This window comes from Heterodontus francisci, chromosome 9 (genome assembly GCF_036365525.1).
Source record: "Heterodontus francisci isolate sHetFra1 chromosome 9, sHetFra1.hap1, whole genome shotgun sequence".
Lineage (NCBI taxonomy): Eukaryota > Metazoa > Chordata > Chondrichthyes > Heterodontiformes > Heterodontidae > Heterodontus > Heterodontus francisci.
In genome coordinates, this window is record NC_090379.1 from 49115576 (window position 1) to 49129736 (window position 14161).

Genomic DNA, 14161 nt, shown 5'->3' on the forward strand with positions numbered 1-14161 from the left:
ACAGGTCTATAATTACCAGTAACATCTCCTGTCTCCCCTATGCCTGTCCACCATCTACAAGGCACAAGTCAGGAGCGTGACAGAATATTCACCACTTGCCTGGATGGATGCAGTTCTAACAATACTCAAGCTTGAAGCCTGCTTGATTGACACCCCATCCAACACCTTCAACATTCACTCCCTTCACTACCGACACACTGTGTGTACCATCTACAAGATGAGCTGCAGCAACTTACCAAGGCTCCTTCAACAGCACCTTCCAAACCCGCGACCTCTACTACCTAGAAGGACAAGGGCAGCAAATGCATAGGAACACCGCCACCTGCAAGTTCCCTTCACCACCTGACTTGGAACTATATAGTCATTGGGTCAAGATCCTGGAACTCCCTTCCTAGCAGCACTGTTGGTGTACCTACACCCCAAGGACTGCAGCGGTTCAATAAGGCAACTCACCACCACCTTCTCAAGGGCTATTAGGGAAGGACAATAAATGTTGGCCAAACCAGCGACGCACACATCCCATGAACGAATAAAAAAAAACTTCAGGAAGATCCAGGTTAGCCCAATAAAAGTACAGGTGCAATTTAATGGGAGAAGAGAGAGTAATACTTTTTAAGACAAAAATGAGGAATGGGAGTGTGTGCTTAAAGGAAAACACTGATGGATGGATGACAGATGTAGTGGTTCAAATATGTAATTTTGTGCAAATGAACTATGAAAAGGGCAATAGCATTAAAAGCAGTACCATTTTAGGTTTAATAGGAACATGAAACACAAGAGTAAAACAGCAATGATGAATTTATACAAAACGTGGATGCCACAGTTAGGGTATTGCATGTAGTATTGGGAGCCCCACTAAAGAAAGTCCATTAAAGTCATATAATGGTACAGCCGTTACAACCGAGGTGGGAGGACTGCACTGTTTATTCTAGTCCCACTTCTCCATAGGTGACAACATATATTTAAATGTTCCCACTTAGCGATATGATCGATCATACTCTATTTTTCCCAGAATAAAACACACCAACACGTTTTAACCAGTCATGAAGTAAAGCATAAAAACACTGATTGAAATATAAAAGTTCCCTTTTTCCTTAGCCCCTCACACACACACACGCACATGCACTGGTTAACAGGCAAAATAAAGGGATTTACATTTAAGAGCTCTATTACAAAAAAACACAAAATATTGGTTAAATACTTGCTAATTCTTGAAGAAGAAAGTGAAGACACGGAAAGATGTGCTTTGGTTTGGTTTCGCGTCCCAAATGCATATAAACCACTGTCACTGGGATCTTCCTAGAACAGTTCTTTTCAGGTGACGTTGAAGATCAGTTTGGGGAGGCTTCCAGGAAATGCACCAACAGAGCTTTCAGACACAGGCCTTACAAAAGTAATCCAGCCACAGTTTCAGTCTTCTTACACTTGTGTTTCAGCTCCTCGAGAGATGGAAAACTGACAGGCTTTTACTAAACTGCTGGAACAGACTGGGGTGGTTTGTTCTCCATCTGTCTTTCTAAAAACATTTTCCGTATCCAACTCACTGTCCAAAGCAAAACCATAAACGATGTCACAAGAGACAAGCCTCCTGACCTCAAAATATTCTCTGCGAACATCTTTTCCCAAAGTCAAAAACAACCCCTGCTGGGTAATTATCTGCAGACAGGTGTCTTCCAATAATTGTTTGTTTTCAAGCTCGGTCCAAAAACCTTCTGGTGCCCATCCCACACTAAGTTCCAGCATCTATGGACATAAATTAGGAACAATGGTATGTAAATAAACTTACCTTCGCGCACCTTCGGAACTCCGTATAGATTTCCGAGGCGAGGACCTGGTGGGAAGGGGGGAGGAATAAAATTTTCAGGGCGGGAGGAGTGGGGGAGTGGAGAAAACTATTATTATTGGTTGTGTGAATGGTGAGAAGGGGTTGAAGGCCAAATAAGAGACGTTTGGGGGGGGGAAAGCTCAGGTAGGGAATAAAGTGATTTGTGTCAATAAGGACCAATTAAAAGAGCATGGTTTGTGGGGGGGGGGGGTTGGGGAAGGGCCTCCATAACATAATTGTTTATTTAATTAAAAAATCAGAACATATAAATTATATCTGTGTGAAGGGCTTGAAGCCCTTTAAAAATGGCGCCAGCACCTGCGCAGTGGCGCCCGTCACCATTGCCGGGGATACTGCGGCCGTCTTCTCTACATCATCGGGGGCGGCCGCTCCTCCCCCCTCTAATTAAATGAGCCCTCATGCATTATATTATGGGGGCCCTTCAGTGGCACTTCCGTGTCGGAAGGCCGCCGTGTTCAAAGCGCAAATAAAATTCAGCCCCATGTTTCACAAGAAGACATACCAAGAAATCATCTTCCTCAACATCTGAGTCAACAAAGAAATTCAAATTCCTGATGATTGGGTAGCCATTCAATATTTTTTATTTATCCATTTATGGCTTGTGGGCATCACTCGCTAGGACAGCATTTATTGCCAATTGGTAATTGCTGGTGAGTCTATGCAGTAGGAGCATCCACAGTGCTGTTGAGGAGTACCAGGATTTTGACCCAGTGACAGTGGAGGAATGGTAATATATAACTATGGATGGTGTGTGCCTTGGAGGGGAACTTGCACTTGGTGGTGTTTCCATGTGCCTGCTACCTTTGTTCTAGGTGTTAGAGGTCACAGGTTTGGAAGGTGCTACACTGCATCTTGTAGATGGTACACACTTCTACCAGTGAGCATCAGTGGTGAAGGGAGCGAATGTTTAAGGGATGGATGGAGTGCCAATCCAGCAGACTGCTTTGTCCTGGATGACATTGAGCCCCTTGAATGCTGTTGGAGCTGCACGCATCCAGGCACGGGATATGGGGAGAAAGCAGCCTTGTTTTTCTTTCTTTCATGGGATGTGGGCATTGTTGGCTTGGCCAGCATTTATTGCCCATCCCTAATTGTTTTATTGAACCGCTGCAGTCCATGTGGTATAGTACACCCACAGGGCTTTTAGGAGGGGTGTTCCAAGATTTTAACCTAGCGACAGTGAAGAAACGATGATATAGTTCCACGTCAGGATGGTGTGTGGCTCGGAGGGGAACGTGCAGGTGGTTGTGGTCCCATGCATCTGCTGCCCTTGTCCTTCTAGGTGGTAGAGATCACGGGTTTGGAAGGTGATGTCGAAGGAACCTTGGTGAGTTGCTGCAGTGCATCCTGTATATAGTACACACAGTTGCCACTGTGCATCAGTGGTGGAGGGAGCAAATGTTGAAGGTGATGGATGGGGGTCCAGTCAAGCAGGCTGCTTTGTCCTGGATAGTGTTGAGCTTCTTGAGTGTTGTTGGAGTTTCACTCATCCAGGCAAGTGGAGAATCCAAACATGGACGAAAGAGCTGAATGCAAGATGTGAGGTAAGAGTGACTGCCCTTGACATCAAGACAGCATTTGACCAAGTGCAACATCAAGGACCCATAGTATAACTGAAGTCAAGGGGAATCAGGGGGAAATTCTCCACTGGTTGGTGTCATACCAATCACAAAGGAAGATGGTTACAGTTGTTGGAGGACAATCGTCTCAGGCCCAGAACATCGCTTCAGGTGTTCCATAGGGTAGCATCCTCAGCTCAACCATTTTCAGTTGCTTCATCAATGATCTTCCCTCTATTACAAGGTCAGAAGTGGGTATGTTCACTGCTAATTGACAGTGTTCAGTACCATTTGCAACTCCTCCATTAATGAAGCAATCTGTGCCTGCAGCAAGACTTGGACAACATTCAGGTTTGGGCTGATAAGTGGCAAGTGACATTTGTACCACAAAAGTGTCAGGCAATGACCATCTCCCCTTGACATTCAATGACATTCCCATCACTGAATTCCCCACCAACATTCTGGAAGTTAACATTGACCAGAAACTTAACTGGACCAGCCATATAAATACTGTGGCTACAAGAGCAGGTCAGAGGCTGGGAATTCTGTGGTGAGTAGTTCACCTCCTGACTCCCCAAAGACTGTTTACCTTATAGAAGTCAGGAGTATGATGGAATACTCTCCACTTGCCTGGATGGGTGCAGCTCCAACAACACTCAAGAAGCTCGACACCATCCAGGAAAAAGCAGCCTGCTGAATCGGCACCCCATCCATCACCTTAAACATTCACGCCCTCCACCACCAGTGCATAGTGGCAATAGAATGTACCATATACAAGATGCACAGCAGCAACCTGCCAAGCCTCCTTCAACAGCACCTTACAAACCGGTGACCCTTACCACCTAGAGCAACAAGGGCAGCAGTTGCATGAGAACACCATGACCTACAAGTTCCCCTCCAAGCCAAACACCATCCTGACTTGCAAATATATTGCCGTTCCTTCACTGTCGCTGGATCAAAATCCTGGAATTTCCTTCCTAACTTCACTGTGAGTGTACCTCAACCACATGGACTGCAGCAGTTCAACGCAGTGGCTTACCTCCACCATCTCAAGGGTAATGAGGGTGGACAACAAATGCTGACCTTGCCAGCGATGCTCACATCCCGTGAACGAATAAATAAATGAAAAAAATCCCCTAAACTCAGGGTGTGCTATATTTTTGAAGTCGTCATCTGTTGACATGAAACCAAGGCCACATCTGTCTGCTCAGATGATGTAAAATATCCTACGAAACTATTCAAAAAGGGAGTATCCTGCTGTGGTTTGTCCCCTAACCATCATCAAAAACAGGTTATGTAATCAATCATTAGAGTCATACAGCACAGAAACAGGCCCTTCAGCCCATCGTGTCCATGCCGGCCATCAAGCATCTATCTGTTCTAATCCCATTTTCCAGCACTTGGCCCGTAGCTTTGTATGCTATGGTGTTTCAAGTGCTCATCTAAATACTTCTTACATGTTGGGAGGGTTCCTGCCTCAACCACCCCTTCAGGCAGTGTGTTCCAGAGTCCAACCACCCTCTGGGTGAAATTTTTTTTCTCAAATCCCCTCTAAACCTCCTACCCCTTACCTTCAATCTATGCCCCCTGGTTATTGACATCTTCGCTAAGGGAAAAAGTTTCTTCCTATCTACCCTATCAATGCCCCTCATAATTTTGTATACCTCTATCAGGTCCCCCCTCAGCCTTCTCTATTCTAAGGAAAACAACCCTAGCCTATCCAATCTCTCTTCATAGCTGAAATGCTCTAGCCCAGGCAACATGCCGGTGAATCTCCTCTAGACCCTCTCCAGTGCAATCACATCCTTCCTATAGTGTGGTGACCAGAACTGTACATAGTACTCCAGCTGTGGCCTTACTAGTGTTTTATACAGCTCCATCATAACCTCCCTGCTGTTATATCCTATGCCTTGGCTAATAAAGGCAAGTATCCCTAATGCCTTCCTAACCACCTTATCTATCTGTGCTGCTGCCTTCAGTGATCTATGGACAAGTACACCAAGGTCCCTCAGACCCTCTGTACTGCCTAGGGTCCTACCATCCACTGTATAGTCCCTTGCCTTGTTAGTCCTCCCAAAATGCATCACCTCACACTTCTCAGGATTAAATTCCATTTGCCATTGCTCTGCCCCTCTTACCAGCCCATCTATACCGTCCTGTAATCTAAGGCTTTCCTCCTCACTATTTACAACACCACCAATTTTTGTCTCATCTGCGAACTGACTGATCATACCTCTTATATTCACATCTAAATCATTAATGTACATTACAAACAGCAAGGGTCCCAGCACCGATCCCTGCGATACACCACTGGTCACAGGCTTCCAATCACAAAAACAACCCTCGACCATCACCCTCTGCCTCCTGCCACTAAGCCAATTTTGGATCCAATTTGCCAATTGCCCTGGATCCCATGGGCTCTTACCTTCTTGACCAATCTCCCATGCAGGACCTTATCAAAAGCCTTACTGAAGTCCATGTGGACTACGTCAACTGCTGTACCCTCATCTACACACCTAGTTACCAGCTCGAAAAGTTCAATCAAATTTGTTAAACATGATCTCCCCTGACAAAGCCATGCTGACTATCCTCGATTAATCCCTGCCTCTCCAAGTGGAGCTTAATCCTGTCCCTCAGAATTTTTTTCCAATAGTTTCACTACCACTGATGTTAGACTCACTGACCTATAATTACCTGGTTTATCCCTACTACCCTTCTTGAATAATGGTACCACATTCACTGTCCTCCAGTCCTGTGGCACCTCTCCTGTGGCCAGAGAGGATTTGAAAATTTGTGTAGCCAACTCGCGCCTCATACCTTCGTAGTTTCCTTTATTTAGATTCAGGACCCTAGTTTCAGATTCAACAATTTCACTCTCAATCTTAATGAAGAATTCTATCATGTTACAGTCACTCCTCCCCAAGGGACCCCGCACAATAAGATTGTTAATTAATCCTTTCTCATTGCACAGTCTAAGATGGCCTGTTCTCTAGTTGGTTCCTCAACATATTGGTCTAAAAAACCATCACGTACACACTCCAGGAAATCCTCCTCCACAGTATTATTGCTAATTTGGTTTGACCAATCTATATGTAGATGAAAGTCACCTATGATTACAGGTGCCCCCTTATTGCATGCATCTCTAATCTTCTATTGTTCCAATTCAAAAAAAATCAGATTTTCTCTGCATTTACCCAGTGTTTTTAATAGTCCAATTTCTGTCTCAAAATAGAACTGGAGAAAATACCCCAAAAATTAAGTTGGCAATAAAAAAAAGACATACTGTGAGAAATGTTGATTGTCATTTTTCTGGCCTTTTCATAAAACTCATGATTTATAGAGTCATAGAGAGATACAGCACTGAAACAGGCCCTTTGGCCAACTGAGTTTTTGTATAAGCTTTTGGTAAATGAGTTAATTTTAGCTGTGTGCCTTGAAAAAAATGCTGCCTGTACAGTTGAGTCAACCTGAATTATATTGTGATGCGGACTAATAACAAACATATAAAGGGAAACAAAAGAACAGATATTGAAAACTACAGAACAAGCTGTGATCAAAATGCAACAGAAAAGCAGGATGAGTCTTGCTGGATATGTATGATCTAATGGACCTCAAGGCTATAATGAACTGTTTGTACACATTATTTTGCACGTGATCATGATTAATGTACAAATGGAAGTACTGACAAACAAAATGGCAGAACCAATTGAAACAGCGATATTTTTGAACCAATCAGTACCCAGGAGGAGCCACTGGCTACGAAGAAGAATAGAACAGACCTGGAGAAGCTCAATGCCCAGATTTGAAGATGACAAAGGGAGAAACAAGAGTCACAAGCTGTCTATACCCTAGAGACGGTGGAGAGTAAAGGCCACCTGGACTAGGATATCGACTGCCTTAGATTTGTTGAGTATTGCTTTTAGCCTTAATATATCATCTGGAGATCACATCATCAGGTGTCGCCTTGTCCAAATTCTTATTGGCTGGTCCAAGAACAAATTATAAGTAAAGTTCGGAATCTTACCTTACTTATTGCTTATCAAACTCCTTCTATCTAAACAATGCAATGTGCCACAAACACACTTGTGGACTGATCATCTAAATTCCATTCTCGGCTATCCTATCTTGCAAGGTTTAAAAATTGATAAATTTGGGAATGTTAATATTTTAGGAAATATTAACTTTAAGGAAGTTCTGCAATACTAAGGATAGGTTGATTAGGCAAAGAGTACACTTATTCAATATTGGGATGCAGGTTCCACAGAAAACAGCTACCTGCTAACAGCAAAGGAGGCAAAATTGCAGGGAGATTGGTTAACTATGGTATTGACAGGAAGTAGGCCACCACTGAGGTCATCAGGAATTACAGGGTACAGTTGCACCTGCTCCCCCCAACCACCCTCATCCACCTGAAAAAGTATTCAGAGAAATACTGACACCCAAGAAATCCACTACAGGTTACACAAGCATTCTACCGTTCAGAGGGAGCAGCGATATTTAAATCAGAGCATTGGCTTGAAAGCGACATAGAATTTGTATTTAAACACAAATAACTTAATTACAGGATTCATACAAATGTAAAGAAAAAATATTAAATGATCCTAGATATTTAGCTATAATAAATGTTCACTCAACATTGCTCAATCTAAAATGAGATTTTTCTCCAAGCATAATTTGGAAATACTTTGCATGTCAACTTTAAAAAAAAATCTACATTGTAAAAATTAGTTTTCTAGGTGACCTAGAAGCTTGTAAAACAAAAATGGTCACAGGTTTAGTACCATAACTGCCTGTCAATTTGAACTTACTTATAAACTTTCATGCTCTGCAGCAGATGTGCAAGAATGATAATTATAACACTTGGGAATTAACAGTCTGCAACTAACTGCCTACACCCCACCCCACCCGCAAACCACCCCCGCCCTGGAAGAATGTTTTTAAAATTAATTTGCTGATCCTAACATCAACTGCTTCTGACTTTAAAGACCTAGGCCCTGAAATTTTGTCAAACAAATTTAAGATGAACATCTTGCGTGTTTGTACACTGTTATCCCACAGCATAATTTCAGTGCTCTATAGTGCAGTCAAATAAAAAAAAAATCTTGAATATTAGCAAGGTTAGATCTGAGATGCACAGAATGTTACTTGAGTCAGGTGAAAACTTTGTTACAAACAGGTAGCTAATTTTGAAAACAAATTTCTCTATCTTCAACAACCTGTCTGTAAGCAGATTGTAATTTAAATTTTTCCTTTTTAAAAACCCTGATGGCGTATTTCTCCACTCCCTCAGTTTGTGAACCCTGACTTTTAAAGGACCACACACCACTGTTTTTATTAACACGCACTCAAATTCAGGAGGGGGTTAACTTTGCAACGTACGGTCACAAACATACAAGGAAAGGTAAAGGCATCAAAAGAGCAAGGACGTTTACCAAGTAGAAAACCGCTTAATTACAAACTGGAAATGCCGAGTGGAGTAGGAGTCATAGGAAATCTCTTCTCTTAAACTTACTTCTTATGCACTTTCAGAGATAAACTGAGGCAGCTTAGTTTCTGATTTCACCCTTTCCGATGAGAGAGAAACTGGCAGAGAGCAGAAATAGATTTTCTTGCTGCTTTTCCTGTTCTTCTTGCAGGCACCAGAGATAGAGGGGTGCAGAGCTTCAAGGCAGCTGTTTCTCGTTCGAGCTGTTCTCTTTAACTGAATTTATTTCAAAATTAGACAGGCTAAAAAGGGTGGCTACTAGGTCATGTGACTGGACACCCTGTTGGCCTTACTACATGTTAGAGTTGGTGGTGATCTCCCCCTCCATTTTAAACAAGTTGAACATAGAAGTAAACAACTTAATATGCTGTGTTAGGAGAGCACAGAGGGAGAGAAAAATGGCTGTTCTTAATCTCAAAAGATTCTTAAATACTATAATTTACAGTTGGTTTTCATCCGTCTGTGACAACTTGCAGAATGTTGATAAAAAGTTAATGATTTTTATTAAAATCTGCTTGATATTTTGTTTCTGGTACCAGAACTTTCAGCAGTGGAATGATAAAAATTCATGCAATAAATAAGAGATTGTGACTTTTCTAGACTGCCATATTTATTTATATTGGTTAAAGCTGCTGATAATGAGAATAACAATCAGCCATTTAAAGGCAAGCCGAGTGATTGCTTGGGCAGGCTGGACCAGCCAGTATTGTGAACAGGAATTTTGAAAAATAGAGGGAAGATCACAAATACAAACTGCTAAATGTGATAATGATAGCACAAATGGTGACTGTGTAAATAAATCCCATGTAAATGATTATAAAATGATATTGGGATATTAAATTCACATTGATGTGAGGGACATTGACAGCGGAGTTCTTAAGAGTACTGGAAATTTGCTTTGGAGAAAAATAAAGATGCAGTGGAAGGAAAAATAAAGACAGGTTTTTCCACTGGCCCTGGTTATACCCCTGTTTCCTTCATTCCCCTAACCCCTTCTTTGCAGACTGTATAGTTGCAAAACGATTGGGGAAGATGAGGTGCAAAAATTATTTCCATTCTTCGTAGAACAGTCCCAGAATTTGAGGCACACACTTTGTCATCAGGAAACTTGCCTTCCATGCAGAGCTGTGTCCGACTAACCATTAACCTCATCAGGAGTTGATTGGACCAGGTCAAACCCAGAGCTGGTAATACTTTTTTATCTAATAAGCTGCAAAACAGTAGAGTAACAGATAACAAATACTGCAATGTAATCACCATCACATTTATAATACAGATCCCCCTTTTCAAAGGATTCTATGCAACATTTGGCATAATCTGTTAAGCATTGTATACTTTACAAACCAAATAGATTTCATTTTTCAAATAAAGCAGCATCTATAAATTCATATATTAGTAACATCAGTCTGATTTTGCTTCCCCTTCATTTAATTATGTAGACTATTAAGAGGTCCTGCAAAGTAAATAAAATGTACGAGAAGCATGTGATTATCTCCCTCGCCCTTCTTATGGGGAAGTTCCTCATTTTTGCTTCAATCCTTACTTTGTTGGCTTGGCTGAAATCAGAACTCAAAGCCGAAAAGTGAGCACAAATGCATGGTTTGACTCTGTGGCACAGCTTATTGATAAAGAAATGTACTGAGTACATTTCTAGTAAAAATATCACATAATTCTACAACATGTAGGTAAATATGGAGCAATTTTAATTTAAAATTGTACAAATGCATGTAATGTAACAAATTTTTAGCTAAATATGAGCAGGATAAAAAGAAAATAACTGAAATGTTCAAAAGCATGATTGAAGATTGAGGGGTCAAGAGGCATTAAGGGAGAATGGAAGAGATTAGCAAGGCAGATGGTTTATGTACCACCACAGTATTGGGCAAGATGACAGAAAGCGTGGCTGATGTTCATGCAGAGAGAAAAGGGAGTGGGGCAATAACAGTATACCAGAGTTGGAAGAACTGAGTGCTTGCACGGTTTTGGGGCTGAAGACTGTAAAGTTTGGATGGAGCAAGTTCAAGGAATGACCTGTGAGAACATAAATTCTGAAGTCGATATGCTGAAGCCTAAAGAAATCATTAAGGACCATGGCAAATGTGAGCGAGAATTGGTTTGAAACAGATATGGACAGGAGAGTTCTGGATGAGCTGGGCTTATGAAGTTTGGGAGGTTAGTGAGGAGTCTTTTAGAAAAGTTAAGTCTGGAAGCGACAGAGGCATGACTTAAGAGTTTCAGCTGTAGTAGGGATGGAGACAGTTGATAGTATACAAGTGAAAATAGGTTGTCTTGGTGACATACTGGATGTAGGATTTGAAGTTCAACATTTATCGAGCACACTGCTGTACTGAGCTTGAGCTGGCACTGGCATCCAGGAAGAAGGAATGGACTTAGTGGCTAAGGTGTGGAGTTTCTATGGCCAACTGAACAAAATGGATTTTATCTTGCCAATCTTGGGCTCGTACACAACTTGACCTAGCAACAAATGGGAATTTAAGGCAAGAGATGGAAAGATAAAGATGGGCATAGTAGGTATACTTGTTGCCTCTTCGCAACATTGTATGTAAGCTCCAAACTGACAGATAATGTTGCGAAGGGGCACCATATTGATGAAGACAACGATGAATCTCAGGACACACCAGAATTACATTTACTCATGGAACAGTCCATTGCAGATGTGCTGGCTGCATTGATACAGATTGGAAATGGAACCATAAATGAGGGCAGTGCATAGAGAAAAAGCACTGGACAAAGATAATGCAGTCAACAATGTTGAAAGGCACAGGGAGTTCAAGAAGGTATAAATCACCGCGGAGACAATCACACAATGTCATCGACTAGAAGATTCTCAGTAATGCAGGTGGAATACAATCCAGATTGAAGGAATAATATAGGACCAATTTCTTAATTAGAGTCAAGAAGTGTGATTTTGAATAGTATTTCCTTGAAAGGATGGGAAATTCTAAAAGCAGTATTGTTCCAGAAACCAAAGAGAAATAAATTTAGAATGTGGTGGGACTCCAATCCTAGTTAACAAAGAACAATACAGCACAGGAACAGGCCATTCGGCCCCCCAAGCCTGCGCCGATCTTGATGCCTGCCTAAACTAAAACCTTCTGCACTTCCAGGGACCGTATCCCTCTATTCCCATCCTATTCATGTATTTGTCAAGATGCCTCTTAAACGTCTCTATGGTACCTGCTTCCACCACCTCCCCCGGCAACAAGTTCCAGGCACTCACCACCCTCCGTGTAAAGAACTTGCCTCGCACATCCCCTCTAAACTTTGCCCCTCTCACCTTAAACCTATGTCCCCTAGTAACTGACTCCTCCACCCTAGGAAAAAGCTTCTGACTATCCACTCTGTCACTTAGAGTCACTTTCCACTGCTAGCTCTAATTATATTGTTCCTTCCACAAAAGGGCGACAAATGGCCTGATGCCAGGCCTCTTCTAATGAATCTTAAATCAACTAAATCAAGCACAAGGAGATATGAAGCCTGACAATGGTTCCTCCCTCCTGAAAAATACTTGGGATTATTCTTCATTCCTTCTCTACCTCCTCCCCAATCTCTCAAACAATGATTGTCCATGTACACAAATGATTAAAAGCTAGTCCACAGGTATAATCAAAAAGGCTAATGGAATGCAGGCCTTTATCTCAAGGGGGTTGGAATACAAAAGGAGATTATGTTTCAGTTGTATGAAGCCTTGGTCTGATCCCATCTGGAGTACTACCTTCAATTTTGAGAACCAGGAAGGATATTATTGTCCTTGGAGTGGGTACAGCACAGATTCATCAGAACTATACAAGGACTTAAAGGGTTAAGTTATGAGGACGGGTTGCATAAGCTTGGTTTGTATTCCAAGTTCTGAAGGTTGATATGGTCTTCCAAATGAGGTTTTAAAATGATAAAGGGATTTGACAGGTTAGCTATGAAGAAGTTACTTCCTCTGGTATGTGAATCTGGAACAAGGGATTATTTCTAAAATTAGAGCTAGGCCATTCTGGAGTGAAATCAAGAAGGACTATTTCACACAAAGGGTAGTAAAAATCTGGAATTCCCTCCCCAAAAGGCTTTGAATTCTGGGCCAATTGAAATATTCAAGACTAAGGCTGAGGCTAACAGATTGTAAATTAGCTATAGTTATCAAGGGAATGAATAAAAGGCAGGTTAATAGATTTGCGATTTGTTATCGAACAACTGTATAGAGCCTTGGCGAGACTGCAACTGGAGTATTGTGTACCATTTTGGTCTCCTTATCTAAGCAAGGATATACTTGCCATAGAGGGAGTGCAATGAAGGTTCACCAGACTGATCCCTGGGATGGCAGGATTGTCCTATTAGGAGAGATTGAGGAGACTGGACCTGTATTCTCTAGAGTTTAGAAGAGAGAGGTGATCTCATTGAAGCATACAAAGTTCTAACAGGGTGTGACAAGGTTGATTCAGGAAAGATGTTTCCCCTGGCTGAGGGGTCTAGAACCAGGGGACACAGTCTCAGAATAAGAGACAGGCCATTTAGGACTGAGATGAGGAGGAATTCCTTTGCTCAGACGGTGGTGAATCTGTGGAATTCTCTATCCCAGAGGACGGCGGAGGCTCATTGAGTACATTCAAGACAGAGATCAATAGATTTCTATATATTAAAGATATCAAGGGATATGGATATAGTGCGGGAAAATGGCATTGAGGTAGAAGATCAGCCATGATCTAACTGAATGGCAGAACAGGCTCAAGGGGCCGAATGGCCTACTCCTATTTCCTATGTTCCTAACAGCCATAAAGAAACATTTGCTTTTATACAATGCTTTACAGTCAATGAAGTACTTTTGAAATGTAGTCACTGTTGTAATGTAGGAAATGCAGTTTGTGCTCAGCAAACTCCACGAACAGCAATGTGATAATGAACAGATAATCTCTACTTGTGATGTTGACTGAGGGATAAATATTAGTCAGGACATCAGGGATAACTCGCCTACTACAGTTCAAAATAGTGCCATGGTATCTTCTACGCCCATCTCAGAGGGTTTAACATTTCATCCGAAAGACAGCACTTCTGACAGTGCAGCACTCCCTTAGAATTGAAGTGGATTGTCAGCCTTCATTTTTGTGCTCAAGTCTTGGGGTGGGGTTTGAACCCACAACTTTCTGATGCAGCACAGTGGTTAGCACCGCAGCCTCATTGATCAAGCGACCCGGGTTCAGTTCTGGGTACTGCCTGTGCAGAGTTTGCAAGTTCTCCCTGCGACCGCGTGGGTTTCCACCGGGT

The 14161-nt window shown here is 42.0% G+C and overlaps 1 protein-coding gene across 2 annotated transcripts in view; it reads right to left on the minus strand.

Moving 5' to 3' along the window:
* Positions 1-732: 732 nt before the first annotated feature.
* The window catches only part of xrcc3 (X-ray repair complementing defective repair in Chinese hamster cells 3), a 33049-nt gene continuing 19620 nt past the window's right edge, over positions 733-14161 (minus strand). The window contains exons 7-8 of one of the 2 annotated variants that reach the window (XR_010975685.1): positions 8918-10100; positions 733-1743 (exon numbers count right to left, since the gene is read on the minus strand). Coding sequence is in view for 1 of the 2 variants with exons in the window: in XM_068039011.1 (XP_067895112.1) it covers positions 9851-10100 (250 nt within the window). In the remaining variant the exon portion in view is untranslated. Of the gene's footprint in view, positions 10101-14161 lie in introns of both variants that reach the window. The other variant, XM_068039011.1, reaches the window with a different exon arrangement.